Here is a 24415-nt window from a genome sequence, read left to right as displayed (position 1 = left end):
ATTAGTATGTTTCTTTCATGCTTTTTCATGGAGAAGGCAATGGCACCCCACTCCAGTATTCTTGCCTGGAAAATCCCATGGACGGGGGAGCCTGGTGGACTGCAGTCCATGGAGTCGATGGGAGTCGGATACAGCTGAGCGACTTCACTTTCACTTTTCACTTGCATGCATTGGAGAAGGAAATGGCAACCCACTCCAGTGTTCTTGCCTGGAGAATCCCAGGGACAGGGGAGCCTGGTGGGCTGCAGTCTATGGGGTCGCACAGAGTCGGACACAACTGAAGCGACTTAGCAGCAGCAGCAGTTCATGCTTTTTCAAGGAAACTGTCTGAATTCTAAAATAATTCTCAATGGGTAATAAGACATTCATAAGTACTTTACATATTGAAAAAAAAAAAGAAATTCATGTTTACTAGAAGTTAGTGGCCACATTGCATATAGCTCAGTACTGCACTGAGCTGCTCAAGACTTCTTTCCATGTATTTCTCTGAAAAGCTACTATTCTGATTTTACTTTACTGATTCCATTAAGAAAGAGATGTTTGTGTTTCTGTTGCACTGAAGTGAAAGGGAGTTTATAGCTGAAAAGATGAGCTGAGCCTAACCTTACCTCTAGTCTCTACTTGTCTCTAGACTTGAATTCAGACACCTTGAATTTTGAGGGGATAGGCTGATCATCATGCTGGGTGAAATATTTAAATTAGTTATCAATTAAAAATATTTTAAAAATAAATTTTATTTATTTACAATAAATAATACATGAATTCATTCTCAGTATAAAAATGTTTTTCAAAACTATTGATAAAGTAAAAATCTTTCCTTATTTACCCAGAAGTAATTGTTGTAATCTATTTCATTTATCATCCTAACCAGCCTTTTGTGTGTGAGCATTCATGTATAGGAAAATTTATAAATATAGTTTTGTTTTGTGTACTTACTTAAATATAGAGTATATATCAATATTTTGTTTTGCAATATTTCAGCTTCAGTTTACCACTTAATGATGTGTCTTGGAGATAATCCCATGTCAGTTTACATAGAATTGCCTCATTAAACTGCTGCTTAGTATTTCATTCTATGGACATATTATAATTAATTCCAACATTCCTTTACCAGGGGCCATTCACATTGCTGTGTTATTTTTGCTACCACAGATGATTTTCATGAATCTTCTAGAATATACCTGTTTTAATATTATTTAGGTATAGATAAGAAGGCCAGCAGAGAAGGCAATGGCACCCCACTCCAGTACTCTTGCCTGGAAAATCCCATGGATGGAGGAGCCTGGTAGGCTGCAGTCCATGGGGTCGCTAAGAGTCAGACACGACTGAGCGACTTTGATTTCACTTTTCACTTTCATGCATTGGAGAAGGAAATGGCAACCCACTCCAGTGTTCTTGCCTGGAGAATCCCAGGGACAGGGGAGCCTGGTGGGCTACTGTCTATGTGGTCGCACAGATTCGGACACGGCTGAAGCGACGCAGCAGCAGCAATAAGGCCAAAGGGCTCTCCAGGTGGCTCAGTGGTAAAGAATCCTCATGCCAAACAGGAGATGCACAGGATACATGGGTTCAATCCCTGGGTTGGGAAGATTCCCCGGAGAAGGAAATGGCAACCCACTCCAGCATTCTTGCCTGGGAAATCCCATGGACAGAGGAGCCTAGAGGGCTACAGTCCATGGGATTGCAAAGGGTAGGACACGACTGAGTGACTAAACAATGCCAACAACAGTAAGCCTAAAAGATCAGGGAGATGAGTACCATTATACACACAGATTGCAAGAGAAAGGGGTTGCCTTGCCATGTGTGGCCACATGGGAAAGCCCTGGGGTGGGTCAGGAGGCAGAGGGAAACAAGGACGCTTGGGCAAGAAGCTTTATTATTTTCAGCAGCCAGGAACAAGAAGGAGTTGCAGGGTAAGTGGTTTAGGATAGGCTAGTTGAGTAATTTCAGCAGACTCTGGGGCATAGGGCACCCCGAGTTGTTTGGTACTTGCCTTGGGGTGATTAAAACAGTGGAAAGTGACCCTGAGTGTAAGGCTTGATAAAGGAGGTGGTTGGGGGTACAGGCTCCAGATGGGTTTGCATTTAAAAACCATGCTCAACAGACAAGCTGTTTACTTTCTCTGGGAATTTGCTTGCCTTGGAGGAGCAGGAAAGGAGTTAGTCCTTCTAATGTCAGCAGGTGCCCAGATGCCAGAATATCAGAACATAGAAAATGAAACGTCTTTTATTTAAATATCCTCCATTTTAGCACCATGTGCAAGCTTTCAGGGCTTCCCCGGTAGCTCAGCTGGTAAAGAATCCACCTGCAATGCAGGAGACCCTGGTTCGATCCCTGGATCGGGAAAATCCCCTGGAGAAGGAAACGGTTACCCACTCCAGTATTCTTGCCTGGAGAGTCCCATGGACAGAGGAGGCTGGTGGGCTAGAGTCCATGGGCTTACAAAAAGTAGCAGATATGACTTGCACAAGTGAAAACAGATCAAAGATTAACATGTATGTTAATCACGTTAAACAAATTCTAGTAATGATTTTGAAATTTCATATATAAGATTGTTATCAAAGCAGTTGAGTAATCTCCATATTTGAAAACTTCCCTGGTGGCTCAGATGGTAAAGCGTCTGTCTACAATGTGGGAGACCCGGGTTTGAGCCCTGGGTTAGGAAGATCCCCTGGAGAAGGAAATGGCAATCCACTCCAGTACTACTGCCTGGAAAATCCCATGGACAGAGGAGCCTGGTAGGCTACAGTCTGTGGGGTTGCAAAGAGTCAGACACGACTGAGCAACTACACTTTTATATTTGAAAATAGGACTGAATCTAAAGAGTGAATAAAACGGAACCCTGCTCCCAAAGCGAGGGGATGAAATGTGAGCTCACAAATTGCTGAAGATCAGTGAGTGTGCTGTTTGCTCTTCGATTCCTAATGGTCTTATCAATAAAATGGGAAAGAGGGTCATAGAGAAAGCAAATCTGTATAGACAATGAAGCAGATTTATTTTGGACAACTAGCAAAAATGGATATTTCTAGATACATGATGTTCAAAGCGTGGATGGTTGGAGATATTAAATCACTGACCAAATCCCTGGGAAGGACTTTAGCATATATGTGTGTGTGCATAGTCTTTCAGTTGTGTCTGACTCTTTGTGACCTCATGGTCTGTAGCCTGACAGTCTCCTCTGTCCATCAGGTTTTTCAGGCAAGAATACTGGAGTGAGTTGTCATTTCCTTCTCCAGAAGATTTTCTCCACCCAGGGATTGAACCTGCACTCCCTGCATTGGCAGGCAGGTTCTTTAACACTGCACCACCTGAGAAGCCCTTTAAGCAGCAAACGCTGAGCAATAGCCCACATTCCTGTGTGACCTGCTTAGAGACTGGTATGCCCCCAGTGTCTTCAGCCCTGAATTTACAGCTTCTCTGCTTTGGGATCGTTCTGCTCTTCAATACTTGGTGCTACTAGAAAGACATGCATTGGCAAAGAGCATTCTGCTTCTCCAGGCAGATGTATTTTTTCTCATTGAGCAAAGCTCTGGGTAAATGAAATATTACCAAACTTTTGAGATTGTATGGATGTGAGAGTTGGGCCATAAAGAAAGCTGAGCACCGAAGAATTGATGCTTTTGAACTGTGGTGTTGGAGAAGACTTTTGAGAGTCCCTTGGACTGCAAGGAGATCCAACCAGTCAATCCTAAAGGAAATCAGTCCTGAATATTCATTGGAAAGACTGATGCTGAAGCTGGAACTCCAATAGTTTGGCTCCCTGAAGCGAAGAACTGACTCATTTGAAAAGACCGTGATGCTGGGAAAGATTGAAGGCAGGAGGAGAAGGGGATGACAGAGGGTGAGATGGTTGGATGGCATCATCAACTCAATGGATATGAGTTTGAGTAAGTTCTTGGAGCTGGTGATGGACAGGGAAGCCTGGTGTGCTGCAGTCCATGGAGTCGTAGAGGCAGGCATGACTGAGTGACTGAACTGAACTGATTTTGAGGTTATATTAGTGAATCCACAGTCTGATATAATTTGCAAGCTGATCAATCATTCTTAAGTGCAATGCAGTATATAATACCATCTCATATGGGTGTCTTGATTTACTATTTCAATGAAGAACAGGGTGGAGATTCCTTTAAAAACTGGAAATAGAACTGCTACATGACCCAGCAATCCCACTGCTGCGCATACACACTGAGGAAACCAGAATTGAAAGAAATATGTGTACCCCAATGTTCATCGCAGCACTGTTTACAATAGCCAGGACATGGAAGCAACCTAGATGTCCATCAGCAGATGAATGGATAAGAAAGCTGTGGTACATAAACACAATGGAATATTACTCAGCCATTACAAAGAATACATTTGAATCAGTTCTAATTAGGTGGATGAAACTGGAGCCTATTATACAGAGTGAAGTAAGCCAGAAAGAAAAACACCAATACAGTATCAGTTCAGTTCAGTTCAGTCACTCAGTCGTGTCCAACTCTTTGTGTCCCCATGAGTTGCAGCACGCCAGGCTTCCCTGTCGATCACCAACTCCCAGAGTTCACTCAAACTCATGTCCATCGAGTCAGTGATGCCATCAGCCATCTCATCTTCTGTCATCCCCTTCTCCTCCTGCCTCCAATCCCTCCCAGCATCAGAGTCTTTTCCAATGAGTTAACTCTTCGCATGAGGTGGCCAAAGTATTGGAGTTTCAGCTTTAGCCTCAGTCCTTCCAAAGAACACCCAGGACTAATCTCCTTTAGGATGGACTGGTTGGATCTCCTTGCAGTCCAAGGGACGCTCAAGTGTCTTCTCCAACACCACAGTTCAAAAGCATCAGTTCTTCGGTGCTCAGCTTTCTTCACAGTCCAACTCTCACATCCATACATGACCACTGGAAAGCCCATAGCCTTGACTAGACGGACCTTTGTTGGCAAAGTAATGTCTCTGCTTTTTAATATGTTATCTAGGTTGGTCATAACTTTCCTTCCAAGAAGTGTCTTTTAATTTCATGGCTGCAATCACCATCTGCAGTGATTTTGGAGCCCCCAAAAATAAAGTCTGACACTGTATTCACTGTTTCCCCATCTATTTCCCATGAAGTCATGGGACCGGATGCCATGACCTTCATTTTCTGAATGTTGAGCTTTAAGCCAAATTTTTCACTTTCCTCTTTCACTTACTTCAAGGGGCTTTTTAGTTCCTCTTCACTTTCTACCATAAGGGTGGTGTCATCTGCATATCTGAGGTTATTGATATTTCTCCCGGCAATCTTAATTCCAGCTTGTGCTTCTTCCAGCCCAGTGTTTCTCATGATGTACTCTGCATAGAAGTTAAATAAGCAGGGTGACAATATACAGCCTTGACGTACTCCTTTTCCTATTTGGAACCAGTCTGTTGTTCCATGTCCAGTTCTAACTGTTGCTTCCTGACTTGCATATAGGTTTCTCAAGAGGCAGGTCAGGTGGTCTGGTAATCCCATCTTTTTCAGAGTTTTCCACAGTTTATTGTGATCCACACAGTCAAAGGCTTTGGCATAGTCAATAAATCAGAAATAGGTGTTTTTCTGGAAGTCTCTTGCTTTTTTGATGATCCAGCGGATGTTGGCAATTTGACCTCTGGTTCCTCTGCCTTTTCTAAAACCAGCTTGAACATCTGGAAGTTCACGGTCCACGTATTGCTGAAGCCTGGCTTGGACAATTTTGAGCATTACTTTACTAGCATGTGAGATGAGTGGATGCATATATATGGAATTTAGAAAAATGGTAATGATGACCCTATATGTGAGACAGCAAAAGAGACACAGATGTAAAGAACAGTCTTTCGGACTCTGTGGGAGAAGGCGAGGGTGGGATGATTTGAGAGAATAACATTGAAACATGTATGTTATCATATCTGAAACAGATCGCCAGTCCAGGTTTGATGCATGAGACAGGATGCTCAGGGCTGGTGCACTGGGCTGACACTGAGGGATGGGATGGGGAGGGAGGGGTTGGGGGGGATCAGGATGGGGAACACATGTACACCATGGCTGATTCATGTCAATGTATGGCAAAAATCACCACAATACTGTAAAGTAATTAGCCTCCAATTAAAATAAATAATTTTTTTTAAAAAGGGGGGAATGGCAGTGCTGTGCTCACACTATTTACACACTTTTCATTTGTCTTTCTTTCTCTCTCTCTCCCCTTCTTTGTTTAACAATGATCAGAGCTACCCAATCTGGAAAGTTGTGCTCACTATGAAATTTCTGATCAGAAAAGTGTATACAGATAGGTGAGCATTTAAGTGGAAAAATATTTGCTAATTATATATTTTATTTTTCTTTTTAAATCTTAATTTCAGATGAGTTTGTGATTCAACATAAACCTTCCCTTTAGGATCCAAATATATTTTGGTCTTTATCTGTTGCTAGCACCCACTGTCTCTGACTCCTAGATCACTACATCTACTTCTTAGCTATACAACTATGAGATGATTGTGTTTGTCTTATAATGATGCTTGACCTGACCTTACTAGCATCAGCAAATTGATATATCATTAAAAAAACTTTTATCAAGGTCATAAAACAGAAAGAAGTTTGTGAGAACTCACAAGTGGAAAGCAAACACAAGAGACTGTTCCCTTACTTGTATGTTCAGTGTTTCAAGAACAATGACTAAATATTTTAGTTCTGGAAGTTCTAGAGGGAGGGAATATATGTATATGCATAGCTGATTCTGTATCTATTCCACCTGAGGCAAAAAGCCGACTCATTGGAAAAGACCCTGATGCTGTGAAAGATTGAAGGCAAAAGGAAAAAGGGAGGTAGAGAATGAGATGGTTAGATAGCATCACCAACTCAGTGGCTATGAATTTAAACAAATTTCAGGAGATTGTGCAGGGCAGAGGAGCCTGGTGTGCTACAGTCTATGGGTCTGCAAAGAGTCAGACACAACTTGGCAACTGAGCAACAACAAACAGCTGATTCACTTCGCTGTACGGCAGAAACTAAAACAACATTTTAAAGCAATTATACTCCAATAAAAAAATAAATATTACTTAGTTCCTCTGAGAAATTTATAAGCAAGTAAGGACTATAACACAAATAAAAACATGAAGCAAATTAAAATAAGGGTTGGGCAAAGTCTTACATGCAATCTAGTGTAGTAATTAAAAACATGGATTCTGTCTGGGTCAAAGAGTCCTCAAGTGTTAGATCTGAGCTCCAAAATTTATGGACAAATATAACCTACACTTCACTTTATTTACTTATAATATTGGAATGGTAATAGCAGTTACTTCTCAAGGTTATCAAGATTAGATTATAAAATAAAATGACTAAAAGCACTTAGATAATGCTTTGGGCACAGAACCCAAGTTCACTCAGAAATAAGATTTGATATTGATGATTGGTTTCAATGATGGGCATGCGACACTGAAACCAAGGTCATGACTATCATTTCTATAGAGCCCGTGGTGAAAGTAAATTATATCTGGAAGAAATACCTGAAATTAAGAAATAAAATGAAGGTCAGTTATCAAGTAGATAGAGGGAAACATCATAGTCAGTCTGATAAAGCCAAGCGGAGTGAAGTGTTGAAATTAAGCTAATTGCTGGATGACAGAAAGGAAGGTGTGAAATGTTGACTGGACCTAGACTTGAGGTCATGGTTAAAAGCCAAGATCAGCAATTGACAGAAGTAAACAAGGAAGTAGGAAGTAGGAAGTTGAGGCATGAGGCAAATTGTGGGCCAGCCTCACTCTTGCTGTCAGACTACAGCTGGCTGGCCAGGGTCTTCATTTTCATTAGTATTTTTACATATAACCACCCCCCCATCATTATAAAAGCTTAAACAATGCAGAAGGATAAAAAGAAAAAAGGTGGCTTTACACATCTCCATGACAATTTCGTTTCAGAAAAAAATCACTGGCAAAATTTTGATTATAGTTTCAGATATTTTCTGAAATGGCTCTCTAGATAGATAGATTATATATAAAGAGCTAAGTAGTATATAACATGACATAAATATATTATATAATAAATTATATATAAAATGTATATATAAATATATAATATTTTATAGATATATATTATAAAATAGCTATATTTACAGATTTCTTTCATGTAGAAAATGTGATTATACTAACCTTTATTTTTCATTTAACAATATTGTTTTAATATCTTTTCACATGCATTTCATATACATACCATATATATGTGTATATATGTTTTAAATGACTGAATTATATTGGTTGTTCAAAATTATTTAACCAGTTAGATCAATATTTATATTGTTTCCAGTATTTTGCTGTTATAAACAGTGCTCCAATAATTTCTATTTATTTGCTTATTTACCTACTCATGCAGTAACACATATAGGTTAAATTCTGAGTGTAAGATTTCTGAATGAAACATTAGGTGCCCTTTGATAGGTCAAACAACTTAGCATCTAAAAATTGTATAGCTTTGAATTCCACAACGGTGTAAGAGAGTAGCCATTTCCTATATCCTTATTGACATAGTATACATAAACAAATGATAACATCTAGATTAATAACTTTAAATATTTTTTGTTACAGTATAACATGTCTAAGGAAAATATGCCAATTGCAAGCATGTATATTGACAAGCATTTGCAAAGAGAACACACGCTTGTAACTAAAATCGACTCAATAAATAGCACATATATAGAAGCAACGTAAGTTGAGAAAAAAAAATTAAACAAATACATGAAATTCCAATACATTATCTGAGTTTAAACCTGTTTCCACATAGTGAGATGAAGTTGCTGCTCAGGGGTAAGGTAATTCTAAAATGGTCATTTTAGGTTTCTTTGAAACACATGTTGGTTTTAATAAGGATGTATCAAAGTGTACTTTATGGTAAAATTCTTTGGCCCTCAAACTCTACACTTTGTGATAGTTTGATATTAGGTGAAGAATAACAGTAAACCTCTGAGGAAAGATGATTTTTTTTTAAAAAGTATGTATTGCAATTTAGTTTATGCCTAGTTTGTAAATACATTATGTCATAAATTATTCACTACAACAATTTGAAGTATATATTATCACTCACATTTTACATGTGAAGAGTAACTTTACAATTTACACACTTTGCAGCGTTTGTATAATTAGCAAGTGACGAAGCTGAATTGCAGACTCAACCCTGTCAGAGTGCAAAGCCAGTGATCTTTCTCCTTCACTCTGTGACCTCTCTTTTAGCTTTTACTTCTTCTGAAATGACTTGGAATTGTCTTAAGTATGTTGACTACTTTCGAGTTATTGTCTCCCTTCCATGTCAGTTCCTTTGCCTCATGTCTCTTCTTTTTCCCAAACAGATTTCCTTTCTGAGTTCTGTTCCTGATTCACACAGCTATCAAGTGCAGCACTGTAGTCTACTCAAGGGCCATGCTTTGTTGCTCTGAGTATTCCATGAAATGTTCTTTTATCAAAATGTGAATAACTTTCAAGTAATCATATAACTTAAAAGAGTATTAAATGTAGGAGGTATGCCCGATACCACCAAAACAATCTGCCACTGAGGCAAAGATGAGTTCACTCTTAATTTTTGTCTTAAAAACAAAGGGCAAAATAAGTTCTGAGATTTCCTAAGTTCTAATTACAAGTATACTAAGTACTTTTTAAGAGTAATTGGATGTATGAAACCATCACTAGCGCAAGAACTAAAGATAATTAAGAGACATCTTGTCTTCTTTTGTCCTACAGAGTGATTGTTTATCTTCAGACCTGTTTACGTTATTAGCAATTCCTTCTTCGTAGGATACATTTTACCTTCCAAAGCACCCTTAGAGATGCTTGTCTTAATTTTTTGTTCTCTAGAATTAGGAAGAGTGAATGGCTTGATGGACAGATTAAAGCTATCAACTCACCAACGATCACAGCTAATTCAGTCTCTGGCATAAAGTAGCTGGACGTGGCCACAAGATAGGCCAAGTAGTAGGCAATGAAAAGGAGGAGGAAGGAGATGACAGCCTTCATGGCGCTCACGTGAGCTTCCGTGCTGGGATCTCTGCTCCCTGGGGCACGGAGCTGCATTCGCCTGGTGTGTCTGCACAGGGAGAGGATCAGGAGGAGAAATGAGATCAGGGACACAGAAAAGGGAAGTAGTGTCAACAGATTGAGACGTATCTTGATGGACGCATGCTGAGCTTTATGTACTCTGCATCTTCGACTTAAATTTGTTTTCAACTTCATCATGACACAATGCCTGAAATCATCATCCAAATTGTTAATGACAGGAAGGCTAATGAACACCGAGAAGACCAAACACCCCAGCAGGATCCTAGGAATTGCACTGTCAATTCTCCACTTCATCCAGAGGAAAAAAGGATGGAAGAAATTTGCTATCCTGAGGAAATAGAAAATGCTGAGGCAGGTGGCAAACCAGACACTTAAATGGTTGGTTAGTGTCCAGAAGTAGTCAATGATTCTCATTTGTTTACCACCAGTATAGACATCTGGGTACAGGACCAATATGTAACAATCCAACAGTATTATACATAAGAGAGAAATTCTGGAGATGGCCAGGCTTGTGAGGATTAAATCAATGGAGGCAATCTTCTTGTGCTTGATCCAGTCCACACAGTTTACCAGTCCAATGAATGCATTCCCTAAGATCCCCAGTGAAAATTCCCCAGCTGCTATGAGCATTAAGATACTCTGCCCTTCACTTGACATCTTAAAATGCAGAAATATCTGGTTCACTTCTAGTTGAACAGATGTAGTATTTACATCTACTTCTTGGATTTTGCTGTAATTTTCTTTATCCCTTTAATTGTAGTCTGTCTTGAGATGAAGACTGAAATGACAAATGAAAACTGTAGCTGTCTTCCTTAAATCCTAGCTAGTCTTGAACAAGTAATGCAGTTGTCTGTCCCTGGACCCTATCTCTATCTGTGTCCATTTACTTTCTTTGCAGATTTTACTTTTCCACATGTGCTTAATTTAGGCTGAGCTATAGCTTGCTAAGATGCAAATTAGGCTGATTCACTTTCATGGTCTGGCACTTTCTCAGGTTATGTTTTGCAAATTTAGATTCATTAAATTGTAATGCACACTAGTAATTTTAATAGGGCTGCCAGATTTACCAAATAAACTTATAGTGAAAACAGTGAAAGTATTAGTCTCTCAGTCATGTCTGATTTTTTTGCAACACTACAGACTATAGTCCTCCAGGCTCCTCTGTCCATGGGATTCTCCAGGCAAGAATATGGAAGTGGGAAGCCATTCCCTTCTTGAGGGAATCTTCCTGACTCAGGAATCAAACCCAGGTCTCCCATATTGTGGGCAAATTCTTTACCATCAGAACCACCAGGAAAAACCAAACTTACAGTACATCCAGTTAAATTGAATTTCAGATAAAGAATGAAAGAGTTTTTAGTGTATGTCCCAAATTACATGTGATTAGTACTTCTGGGAAGTACTGGAATTCAAATTTAACTAGGTGTCTTATATTTTATCTAAACCTCAGCGATTTTTTTTTCAATTAGTAATGCACAAAAACTGAAATTTGAAGAAGAGTCTTCATTTTGTCAAAATATGGTTTTGATTACTACTAAACATCCAAAGTTTGAGTCAACACTGACAGCTACATATTTTCAGGAAATTTAAAAGGTTAACACTAAATTAAAAGTGTCTATTCAATTATAAAAACGTACCTCATTTATCTTGGTTGTTCAGGTGAACAATTATATAGCACAAGGTCTCTTAAAAGAAGGCACCACTAGACATGTGACATTTAAAGGTCATTTAATGTACATTTGTTATTCTGTATGTAAGAAGGTGAAGGAGCCATGGTGAAGAAAAGTATTGATTACTATTAGGGTTTTCTTTTTCATTTAAAGTGTTCTCAAGAGCAGTTATATATACAAGAGGGAAAAGAGTGAAATATTGTGTTTCATTCTACTCTTTACCCTCTGCTGTACCAAACTGCATCTGAATAATTAAGCCCTTGGGCTTCCCAGGTGACACTAGTGGTAAAGAATCCACCTGCCAATCAGGAGACTTAAGAGATATGGGTTCAGTCCCTGGGTTGGGAAGATCCCCTGGAGGAGGGCATAACCCACTCCAATATTCTTGCCTGGAGAATCTCATGTTCAGAGGAGCCTGGTGGGTTACAGTCCGTAGGGTCACAGAGAGTTGGACATGACTGAAGCGACTTAACATGAACTCACAGTTAGGTCCTTAACCCTTCTAGATTGTTAGACAGGGGACCTAAAATGAAATTAACCATATTTTTACAGCCTAACTCCTGTTTTGAAATAGCTTCTCTAACTCAGAGTTACAGAGAAACACTTTACTACATTGTGTTTCTATGGAATAATTCTGGGAATCTCAGTACCTTCCAGGGAAATGCATATCTTTTCTCATCCTTCCTCAAAGTCTAGACATTTATTCTTGCATGTGCCCCTTACTTTGGACAAACTGCTCTCTCAGTAGCAAAGTTCACAGGTGACTGCCCTCCTCTGATCTTGGAAATAATCCCTGACTCGGGCACATCATTTTCTTCTCTACAGTTCTGGTGAATAACCTATTCACAGTAAATAAAATGATACATTTACCCACATAAAGTTTAGACTAATGTAGATTTTATGTTTTACTAGTGTTGTTATAGCATGGAAGGTATGATGCAGCTAAAAGGGAAAAATAGTACAAAACTTCCTCAAAAAACTCAAAATACAACTGTTATTTGATACAGCAACCTCATTTTTGGGTGTATATACAAGAGAATGGGAAATCAGGATCTTAAAAAAATCAGAATCTTAAAGAGATACTTTGTACTCTTAGGCTTACTGCAGCATTATTCACAATAGCTAAAATGTAAAAACAACCTACCTGTTCACTGATAGATAAATGGATAGAGAAAACACAGCAGCAACCCCACAGACGGCAGCCCACCAGGCTCCCCCATCCCTGGGATTCTCCAGGCAAGAACACTGGAGTGAGTTGCCATTTCCTTCTCCAATGCATGAAAGTGAAAAGTGAAAGTGAAGTCGCTCAGTCGTGTCTGACTCTCAGCGACCCCATGGACTGCAGCCTACCAGGCTTCTCTGTCCATGTGATTTTCCAGGCAAGAGTACTGGAGTGGGGTGCCATTGGCTTATCCATGGTGGGATATTATTTGGTCTTAAAGAAGAAAGAAATCTTCCAGTATGCAAAAACAGGGCAGTATGCCAAATGAAATAAGTTAGTTACAGAAAGACAAATCCTGTATGATCCCACTTAGATGAGGTATTGAAAATAATCTAAGTCCTGTAGCTAAGGGTAAAACAGTGGTTGCCAGGGAAGGAAGAAATGAATAGCTCCTATTAAAGAAGTACAGGGTTTCAGGGAATTCTCAAGTAGTCCAAGGTTAAGAATCTACCTTCCACTGCCGGGGACATGGGTTTGATCCCTGGTCAGGGAACTAAGATCCCACGTGCTGCAACTAAGGCTGCATGCCACAACTAGACAGCCTGCATTCTGTGTGCCATGACTAAGATCTGATGAAGCCATAAGTGAATATTTTTTTTAAAGGAGTACAGAGTTCCATTATGGAAGATAAATAAGTGTACATAAATAGAGGAAATAATAAATACGGAAGATAGAAAAATAGAGATCTGGTGTAAAACATTGAGCATCTAATCAACAATACTGTCTCATACACAAAAATTTGTAAAACAATACATTTCATGTTATATACCCTTACTCAATTAAAAAAGAAAAAGAAATTCTGCAAGAGAGCATTTTGTCACAAGTCTGCCACTTTAAGTCCCAGTGACGGTCACTGGAGATATTTGAAACACTGGAGATACAGAAAATAAAACATGAAAGATAGGACTTCAGATGGATGAAAGGAAACCTTCCCAGAAGCACAAATGTTATAAAACATTTATTTCGTCAAAGCTTATAAAAGAATATATAGTTAATCCCAACATAGAATTTACAAATTCTTCGTAGACTATATTAGTATATTCCATCAAAAAAATCAATTCTTCTGTCTTTATCTTTTTACAAATAAGTGTAGCTTTTATATTTACTATTGTTGTACAGCATGTAAGTTACAATGCAGTTACTACAGAAAACGGTACAAAAGTTAATAAAACATTATAATAGCTGATATACTAGAGATACAGTTGATGAGATTTATTTACTTAAGACTAAATACTGGTACTTTGCAAAGTGAATTTTGCATAATCTTGTGCAGAAAAAATTGATAATCTTCAGGTAATTAACATATTAATTTTAATAAAAGGAAATGAGTAGATTGAAATAGACCTGAATTCAACAAAGAGAATGGTGGGGGCCAATTGTAGAGTCAGATCAGAAGAGACATGACTTTAGACATGCCAGATCAAATGTTCCAATAACACTCTAGAAAGGAAGGATTTGATATTCACAGTAGAACCACATTTTATTAATGAGTCTTATTTTTCTCTTTTTGCTTTTTTTTTTTTTTAACTTACTCTGTATGTTACAGACATAATGCTTTTTTAGTGACAGTATGTAGTTATACCACAGTGCATGATAGTTTCTTCCCAATTAATTTCTTTTCTAAAGTCCTGAATGGGAAAAAAAAAAAAATACCTGCAGGTCTTACTTCTGCCCAAGATCATCCTTCTACCCAAGTTACAAAGAGTACTTAGGAACGCCCCTTAAAGGGAGATGATTTAATGGGTTCTATTCCTAGCCCAGTGCTGCCTGTTAAGCAAGTTGTTTGTGACAAAGTTTAATTTCAAGGAAATGAATAGAAGATGCCTGAGTAAGGTCACCAGGAAATATTAAGTGGGAGACCACCAGAAGTATCACTCACTTGGGAGGAGAAAACCGTGTAATTGGGAAACTAAACTAGTTAAGACAGAAAAGATCTGAGTTCCTAGTTCATATGTCAAACAGGAGGGACTCAGCAGAGACACGAAGGGAGAAGAGTTAAGGGCCAGCAATGAAACTGTATGATAGAGGGGAAAAAAAGAGAGAGAGAAACCACTGTGGTTTCAGATGCACTTTCCATGGGATTTTCCAGGCAAGAATACTGAAGTGGGTTGTCATTCCTTTCTCCAAGGGATCTTCCCAATCCAAGGATGGAACTCCAGTTTCTTGCATTGCAAACAGTTTCTTTACCATCTGAGCCACCAGGGAAGCCCAGATGCACTTTAGTAGGGGCCAAAATAAAATCTTAAGGGAATTTAAGTAGGCATTACAAGCCCAATACTGGCAGTGAAGAGACAAAATCAGAAGTGTGAGCTCTGAAATTCTTCTAGGAAAGGGAGTGTGAAGATGAGAACGTCTGTGGTGTAAAGACACAAAAGATATATCCATTAGTGTACTAATGGGTCTCACTACTCCTCAAAGCTGTGTACCCAAAATAAACAGAAAACCTGGAAAACAATGAGAATGGACCTATAAGAAAAGTGAGTTTTTTATTAGAAAATAAGGTTTGCTATTAAAGTTCTTGTATAAAACCAAGATTTTACATCATGCAGGCTGTTTTCCCACATCTCAGCGTCCTGACAGATGCCAGCCTCAGCTTGTTATTTCCAACAATAAAAAACAGTGAGTGACCTAAGGGATTAAGAATTTCTATAATCTCTCCAGACATCATAGCTAACTTGCTTTCTTTCATAAAGTCGCTAAATGTTGCCAAAAGACAGGCCAGGTAGTATACAAAAAGGAAGAAAAGAAATGAGGTCACTGTTTTCCTGGCCTCCACGTGGGCCTCTGTGCTGGAGTCTCTGGAGCCTGTAACACTGGATTTCATTTGTTTACTGTATCTCCACAGGGATGTAATTAAAAAGAAAAATGAGATCAATGACACAGTAAATGGAATAATAGCAAACAGGTTAAACAATGTCAATGGGTCGAAGTATTGAATTTTACTCACATGGAACAATTCGGTGACGTTTCTTTTATGTTTTGCAATTTTAAGAAAATCATAATCAGAATTTGTTAACGTTGCTTGTATAAGGCTGATCAACATGGAAATGGCCAGGGACCCCAGTAGGCTCCAGTGAACCACCCTCTCAATTCTCCACTTCAGCCAGAGAAAAAGTCGGTGGGAGAAATTGGCTATCTCGAAGAGACAGAAGACATTGAGGCAGGTGGCAAACCACATACTTAAGTAGTTGGTGAATGTCCAGAAGATATTAAGAACTACCTTTATTTTCTCATTTTCATAAACACCTGGGTAGAGTGCCAGTATGGTGCCGTTGAGTGTCATTACACAAAGCAAATACATTCTGGAGAGAGCTAAACTGGTGAGGATGTAGTCAGCTATGGAGATCTTTTTCTTCTTAATCCAATCAACACATATTACTAGTCCAATGCATCCATTCACAAACATTCCTATGATGAATTACGCAGTCATTATGGTCAGAAAGATGTGGTCTTCTATACTGAACATGTTGGGAGAGAACACCCTAATCTCAAATATTACTGCAAGATGACCAGCAGAGCATGACAAATACATTCTTCAAATCGAAGAATGATTTTTTTCCTTTGCCATTATTTTGACTTTGATATCCTCCAGAAGTGCCCAGCTCTCCTCTGAAACAGAATTGCCTTTACATTTATGAAGAATAAGCCAACTGATTGTTGCAAACAGCATGACCAGAGTTGTAGCCTGGGTAAACTATAATTATCACCCCTGACTGAGTGATAACTGAAATGTTTTGTTGAAATTGATCTCATGCAAATTAAGAGATTATATTTCATGAATTTGCAATAGCCTTCTTGCTATTAAGTTCTGCATATTTGGATGGATCAAGCTGAATTTCAAATAGGGAGGCACAAAAAAGCAAACATAAACACCCATTTAATAAAAGTCAAAATGTGTAAATGAAACTGCATTTTCATCACCATAGATTATAAATTTCTCACAAGTCAAGTCTCCTTGTGAAAATGGATTTTAGTTTTGGAAACAGTGCAATCGGATACAAATTAGTCATAATACAAAACTAGTTTACATGATTGATTTTATAGGAAGGGCTGATGTGTTTTAAACTCTCTTCGTCACAGCCTGTGCACTTGAAATTCTTCTTATTGAGTTTATTATTGAGTTCAAGGCCTTTACCAGTAAGAGGCAGAAAGTAGAACATGTTTGCATTTAGGCAATGATATGAAGTGTGAATGCGAGGTTTAGATTCATTTTTCCTGTGAAGATAAAGAAACACATCTGGCTCCATTATAACATTAGATTCAAAATTATTCAAGACAGAAATGAGAAGAAGTATTTAGAATAATGGTAGATATGAATGATTTCCAATGGCAGATAATAAAAATGGAATGCAAACAACTGAGAGAAGGGAGAGACTCTTTTGTTGATTTCTTTCTGCTTCTTTCAGGATTCTCTGGGGAACAGAATATTTCCTTCTTTTGTGGAAACCCTTCACAATCCCCAGCACCTTCAGAAAAGCCTCCCTCAGCTTGCTGTTTCCCATTAGCAGGATGAACAAATGGCTCAATGGGAAAATGACAGCTGTTAGGCCACCAAACATCAACTCCAATTTTCCATGAGGATTCAGAAAGCGAGATGTTACAAAGAGAAAAACTACATAGTACATAATGAAAACAGCCAGAAAGATGACTATTGTCTTTATGGCCCTCATGTGGGCCTCTATGCTAGGGTCTCTAGACCCTGTGGTATGAAGTTTCATCTGCTTGGTGTGTCGAAGTAAGGAGAAAAATAAAAGGACAAATGAGACCAGGCAAAGAATAAAGGGAACCATAGCCTCCAGGTTCAGGATAATCTATTTGAAAGCAGTTGGGATTTTACTTACTTTGAATTCCTACGTAATGTTTGCTTCATTATTGATTCTGAAGTCATAAAATGAATCATTATTCAGTAAAGCACTAATAATTGAGGAGATGAGAAAGGACATCGGAAGAATCCCAAGGATACCCTGTTCATCTTCAGCTTCAGCCAGAGGAAAACTGGGTGGGATATACTGGCTATCTTGAATAAATAGAAGATGCTGAGGCAAAAAGTAAACCAGACAGTTGAATGATTGCAAGTTGTCCAGAAAATATCCAAAATGTTCATCATCTCACCATGCCTGTATGTATCTGGAAAGAGTACCATAATAAAACCATCCATATATATAACACACAAAAAAAAACAGATTCTGGAGGTGGCCAGGCTGACCAGGATGACATCAGTCAAGGATACAGCTCTCTTTTTGAGCCAGCCACTGTAGTTTACCAGTACAATGAATCGATTTCCCCAAATTCCTATCATCCACGCGCCAGTAATCAAGAGCATATATATTGCCTCCATTGTACCTGGTATATTAGCAGAGCATTCTGATTTAGATTATCTACTGATGATGACCGACTTTCAGCTGTCCAGTAAGGAATGATATATATGTCTGCCACTTAGGGCATGCTGCAGTTATCTTTTATCTGCCTTCTATATCAGATGTGATCAGGTCGAGAAGATAGCCTGTTCTGCTCTGAGTTAGAACTGCCCAAAGACTTCACTGACCAAGACTAGTAATTCCTTTCATGTGTAGTGATGATTGAAAAGCTCTAAAATGCAAATAGGAATGGATCTGATTTCTGCTCTGTGCACCATCTTTCTCATTTCAAACTCTGTGTGTTTTAGATTCATCAATCTATGTTGTTGGCCAGGAACTACAAAAAGAATCAATTACTTGGAAAATATGGCTAAGCTTTAATTTAGAGATGTGGCATCATTACCATCTCTAATAACTTGAAGAGCTTCCCTAAAACTGTGGTCTATTTTCTACAAATGCAGGTTTCAGAGCTTAAAAATAATTGTGAATTTAAAGTGCAGACAACTAACAGCAATAATTTCAGACTAATTGATCGTGACATCTTCAGGAATGAGAGAGAGGTAGCCAATGAAAATCCTACTTGATCTTTACAGCAGGAGAAATTTTGCATCTGCTGGGCCAGAAAACTGACTATAGTTGCCACAGGGGAAAGACACAAATTTTATCTGTTTTCTAGTCCTAAACCATTTTACAGATCCAGAGCCCTTTCATGGCCCTGCAGCACTGCCACACGGTTACATTACAGATCTTCTCAAGACTTTCCTTGGTGCCATTTACTAGAATGATTCCGAAAAATACTCAGAACTTTGAGGTGTTAATGGATATTAAACCTGAATTGACACTAATTCTTGAGGACACCAAACATCAATAAAAAACAGAGGCTTACATTGGGCAAGTATTGAACTATAATAGGACAAGTAGTTCTCATGGGCTTATTCAGTGATTACTGCAGCCATGAAATTAAAAGACGCTTACTCCTTGGAAGGAAAGTTATCACCAACTTAGCATATTAAAAAGCAGATACATTACTTTGTCAACAAAGGTCCATCTAGTCAAGGCTATGGTTTTTCCAGTAGTCATGTATAGATGTGAGAGTTGGACTGTGAAGAAAGCTAAGCACTGAAGAATTGATGCTTTTGAACTGTGGTGTTGGAGAAGACTCTTGAGAGTCCCTTGGATGGCAAGGAGATCCAACCAGTCCATCCTAAAGGAGATCAATCCTGGGTGTTCACTGGAAGGACTGATGTTGAAACTGAAACTCCAATGCTTTGGCCACCTGATGTGAAGAGCTGACTCATTTGAAAAGACCCTGATGCTGGGAAAGATTGAGGGCAGAAGGAGAAGGAGATGACAGAAGATGAGATGGTTGGATGGCATCACTGACTCAATGGACATGGGTTTGGGTAGACTCCGCCAGTTGGTGATGGACAGGGAGGCCTGGTGTGCTGCAGTTCATGGGGTCACAAGGAGTCGGACATGACTGAGTGACTGAACTGAAATGTATAATTGGAATAAAATCCATGAAAACTATAAAAATCCCCACATTGTTCTTCATATGTGTGGTGAAAGCGAGTGTCAGCTGCTCAGTTGTGTCTGACTCTTTGGGACCCCTTGCACTGTAGGTCTCTAGGCTCCTCTGTCCATGGGATTCTCCAGGCAAGCCATTCTCTTCTCCAGGGCATTTTCCTGACCCAGGGATTGACCAGAATCTCCTGCCTTGCAGGCAGATTCTTTACCATCTGAGCCACCAGGGAAGCCACTCATATGTATGGACTTAGAGCTAAATGGTGAAAAGTCCAGATGCAATCCTCCAAATTTCTTGCTCTAACAGCATAATATATGGACAAAATAATTCATGCTCAGGAGAATTGCCAATGTTAGCTCCATCATCATTTGGGGATGATGAAACTTACCAAATCTCCATTAATAATATATTAATTACATATCATTGGATTCCTATTTTATTGGGTGTTGCAATTAAGAATGAGTGAAATATCTTTTCCAAGTTTATGGAAATGTTTTTTTTCTTTAGATTAATAAATCTAGTCAATTATTTGGATGGATTTCCTAATATTGGCTTATTCTTACATTCCTGATATAAAATCTGCTAGTCTTGGTATACCATTATATTTGGGAAATGTTGGCTATTTCTGTATTCTATGGTGATTTTTATATTGATATTCATAGCCCAAAGTGAAGAAGCAGGATTAAACTAGTTTTCTAGTGTTCAGACAGATTCTGGTAGCAACATAAAACTTGTTTCACAAAAATTTTTTTAAGTTCTTTTTTCCTTTTATATAATCTAGAATGGCTCAGATGAAGCTATCTCCTCTTCAAAAGTTTGGTAGAATTTGTTTTTCATCTGAGCCTACAGTTATTTTTTTATTGTAACTTTTTGACAATGTCCACTTATTCCTTTATTCAAGTTAGTATGTTTATGTTTTCCTTTCTTCTAAAGTTTGTTATTAGTTAAGACCTATGTTCCTGACCCAAAGGGATGGTACTGGGAGGGAGGGGGGAGGAGGGTACAGGATGGGGAACATGTGTATACCTGTGGTGGATTCATGTTGATATATGACAAAACCAATACAATATTGTAAAGTTAAAAAATTAAATTAAAAAAAAAAAGTAACTTGAAAAGAAAAAGAAAAAAAAAAAAAAAAGAGGAGGATGCTGCTCTACTAGTCACATTTCAAGAACTCATTTTTTGAACAGTTGCTGACTTTATCCTCCACCCAGTTCCAAACTCCTCACTATAGTCACTGAAATTCAGGCAAATTATCAGCAAAAATATTCTCATCAATTTTTCTAACAGCTCATTTTATCTATTTGCTTGAACTTGGAGTCTTTTTTAAAATATCTTTTTATTTTGTATTGGAGTATGGTCAATTAACAATGTTGTAATAGATTTAGGTGAACAGCAAAGGGGCTTAGCCATATGTATACATGTATCCACACCCCACCCTCACCCCGCCAGCTTTCCTCCCATCGAGGCTGCCATATAACATTGAGCAGAGTTCCATGTGTGATACAGTAGGTCCTTGTTGGTTACCCATTTTAAATATACCAGTGTGTACATGTCCATCTGGGCTTCCCTGGTGGTCCAGACAGTAAAAATCTGCCCACAATAAGGAGACTCAGGTTCACTCTCTTGCTCAGGAAGATTCCCTGGAGGAGGAAATGGCAACCAACTCCAGTACTCTTGGAGAATTCCATGGACAGAGGAGCCTGGAGAGCTAGAGTCCATGGAATCACAGAATGTCAGACACGACTGAGTGACTAACATGCACATGCATGTCCATCCCAAATTCCCTAACTATCCCATCCCTCCATCCTTTTGCTCAGCAGCCATAATTTAGTTCTCTAAGCCTGTGAGTCTCTTTCTGTTTTGTAAGTAATGAATTTGGAGTCAATTTTTGTTTTACAGGACAATTTTGGGAGTCTGGTGAAGGTTATGATTTCCTCAGAATAATGTTTTTAAACAAATAAAATAAAAACATATGAATTTCAAAGGAATCCAGACACAGTCAAATATATGCATTTATATTTTAATGTGACTTAGTAATTTACTGATCTAATAATGACATCACTGTCACAATAATGATTTGTGGTTTCTGAAGGTGAAAAACTATAAGTACTGCTAATGTTTCTGTGGCTGTACTTGCATTCAAACCAGAAGGAAAGCTAGAATTACGTTTAAAACTACTAAAAATATAAATATTTGGTGTCCACACACATTCATAGATACTTTATTTTTTATTTCTTTAAATTTTTAAAAGGTTTTTATTGAATTTGTTAAAATATTACTTCTGTTTTATGTTTTGTTTTTTTGACCGAGAGGCATACGGAATCTTATGCCAGGGACTGAACCCTCACCCCATGAATTGAAAGTGTGGAGCCTTAACACTAGATCATCAGGGAAGTCTCCATAGGCCATTTTATTTTAAAAAACTAAAATTATTTAACTGGAGGATAATTGCTTTACAATGTTGTGTTGGTTTCTGCCATACATCAACATGAGTCAGCCATAGGTATATATATGTCTCCTCCCTCTTAAACCTCCCTCCCATCTCCCACCCCATCCTACCCCCCTAGGTTGTCACAGAGCACTGAACTGAGCTCCCTACATCATATAGCAAATTCCCAGTACCTGTTTTTCATATGGTAATGTCAGTCAGTTCAGTCACTCATTTTTTTTTTTTTTTAATTTTATTTTATTTTTAAACTCCACATAATCGTATCAGTTCTGCCAAACATCAAAACGAATCCACCACAGGTATACATGTGTTCCCCATCCTGAACCCTCCTCCCTCCTCCCTCCCCATACCATCCCTCTGGGTCGTCCCAGTGCACTAGCCCCAAGCATCCAGTATCGTGCATCGAACCTGGACTGGCAACTCGTTTCTTACATGATATTTTACATGTTACAATGTCATTCTCCCAAATCTTCCCACCCTCTCCCTCTCCCACAGAGTCCATAAGACTGTTCTATACATCAGTGTCTCTTTTGCTGTCTCGTACACAGGGTTATTGTTACCATCTTTCTAAATTCCATATATATGCGTTAGAATACTGTATTTATGTTTTTCCTTCTGGCTTACTTCACTCTGTATAATAGGCTCCAGTTTCATCCACCTCATTAGAACTGATTCAAATGTATTCTTTTTAATGGCTGAGTAATACTCCATTGTGTATATGTACCACAGCTTTCTTATCCTTTCATCTGCTGATGGACATCTAGGTTGCTTCCATGTCCTGGTTATTATAAACAGTGCTGCGATGAACATTGGGGTACACGTGTCTCTTTCCCTTCTGGTTTCCTCAGTGTGTATGCCCAGCAGTGGGGTTGCTGGATCATAAGGCAGTTCTATTTCCAGTTTTTTAAGGAATCTCCACACTGTTCTCCATAGTGGCTGTACTAGTTTGCATTCCCACCAACAGTGTAAGAGGGTTCCCTTTTCTCCACACCCTCTCCAGCATTTATTATTTGTAGACTTTTGGATCGCAGCCATTCTGACTGGTGTGAAATGGTACCTCATAGTGGTTTTGATTTGCATTTCTCTGATAATGAGTGATGTTGAGCATCTTTTCATGTGTTTGTTAGCCATCTGTATGTCTTTTTTGGAGAAATGTCTATTTAGTTCTTTGGCCCATTTTTTGATTGGGTCGTTTATTTTTCTGGAGTTGAGCTGTAGGAGTTGCTTGTATATTTTTGAGATTAGTTGTTTGTCGGTTGCTTCATTTGCTATTATTTTCTCCCATTCTGAAGGCTGTCTTTTCACCTTGCTAATAGTTTCCTTTGATGTGCAGAAGCTAAAACACTCTCCGACATACATCACAGCAGGATCCTCTATGACCCACCAGTCACTCATTTTTAACTGACTCTTTGTGACCCCACTGACTGCAGCACACCAGTCCCCACCCCGTCCATCACCAACTCCCAGAAATTGCTCAAACTCATGTCCATTGAGTCGGTGATACCATCGAACCATCTCACCCTCTGTCATACCCTTCTCCTCCTTCCTTTGATCTTTCCCAGCATCAGAGTCTTTTCCAAGGAGTCAATTCTTCATATCAGGTGGCCAAAGTACTGGAGCTTCAGCATTAGTCCTTCCAATGAATATTCAGGACTGATTTTCTTTAAAATTGACTTGTTTGATCTCTTTGAAGTCCAAGGGACTCTCAAGATTCTTCTCCAGTACTACAGTGCAAAAGCATCACTTCTTCAGTGCTCAGTTTTCTTTATGGTCCAACTGTCACATCCATGCAAAACCATAGCTTTGACTAGATGGACCTTTGTTGGCAAAGTAATGTCTTTGCTTTTTAATATGCTGTCTAGGTTGGTCATAGCTTTTCTTCAAAGGGGCAAGCATCTTTTAATTTCATGGCTGCAGTCACCAGCTGTGGTGATTTGGAGCCCCCAAAATAAAGGCTCTCACTATCCCATTGTTTCCCTATCTATTTGCTGTGAAGTGATGGGACTGGATGCCATGATCTTTGCTTTTTGAATGTTGAGATATAAGCCAGCTTTTTCACTCTCCTCTTTCACTTTCATCAAGGGGCTCTTTAGTTCTTTGCTTTCTGCCATAAGGAGGGTGTCATCTGTGTATCTAAGGTGATTGATATTTTTCCTGGCAATCATGATTCCAGCTTGTGCTTCATCC

The 24415-nt window shown here is 38.8% G+C and overlaps 3 protein-coding genes across 3 annotated transcripts; all 3 read right to left on the bottom strand.

Annotated features, from left to right (window-relative positions):
- Positions 1-9720: 9720 nt before the first annotated feature.
- TAS2R7 (taste 2 receptor member 7) lies at positions 9721-10659 on the bottom strand. Its single transcript, XM_024992910.1, has one exon. It carries the CDS (start codon positions 10657-10659, stop codon positions 9721-9723), a length of 939 nt encoding a protein of 312 aa, XP_024848678.1.
- A 4652-nt stretch (positions 10660-15311) lies between these two features.
- On the bottom strand, positions 15312-16360 carry TAS2R8 (taste 2 receptor member 8). Its single transcript, XM_015471256.2, is given in 1 exon segment — positions 15312-16360. A coding segment is annotated over 1 exon segment (930 nt). The 3' UTR covers positions 15312-15430.
- Positions 16361-17189: 829 nt separating this feature from the next.
- Positions 17190-18461, bottom strand: TAS2R9 (taste 2 receptor member 9). Its single transcript, XM_015471255.2, is given in 3 exon segments — positions 17190-17857; positions 17860-18258; positions 18440-18461. Coding segments are annotated over 3 exon segments (1089 nt in total).
- Between the last annotated feature and the right edge of the window lie 5954 nt (positions 18462-24415).

The sequence above is a fragment of the Bos taurus genome, chromosome 5 (genome assembly GCF_002263795.3).
Source record: "Bos taurus isolate L1 Dominette 01449 registration number 42190680 breed Hereford chromosome 5, ARS-UCD2.0, whole genome shotgun sequence".
Taxonomy (NCBI): domain Eukaryota; kingdom Metazoa; phylum Chordata; class Mammalia; order Artiodactyla; family Bovidae; genus Bos; species Bos taurus.
This window is presented reverse-complemented; position numbering and strand designations above follow the sequence as displayed.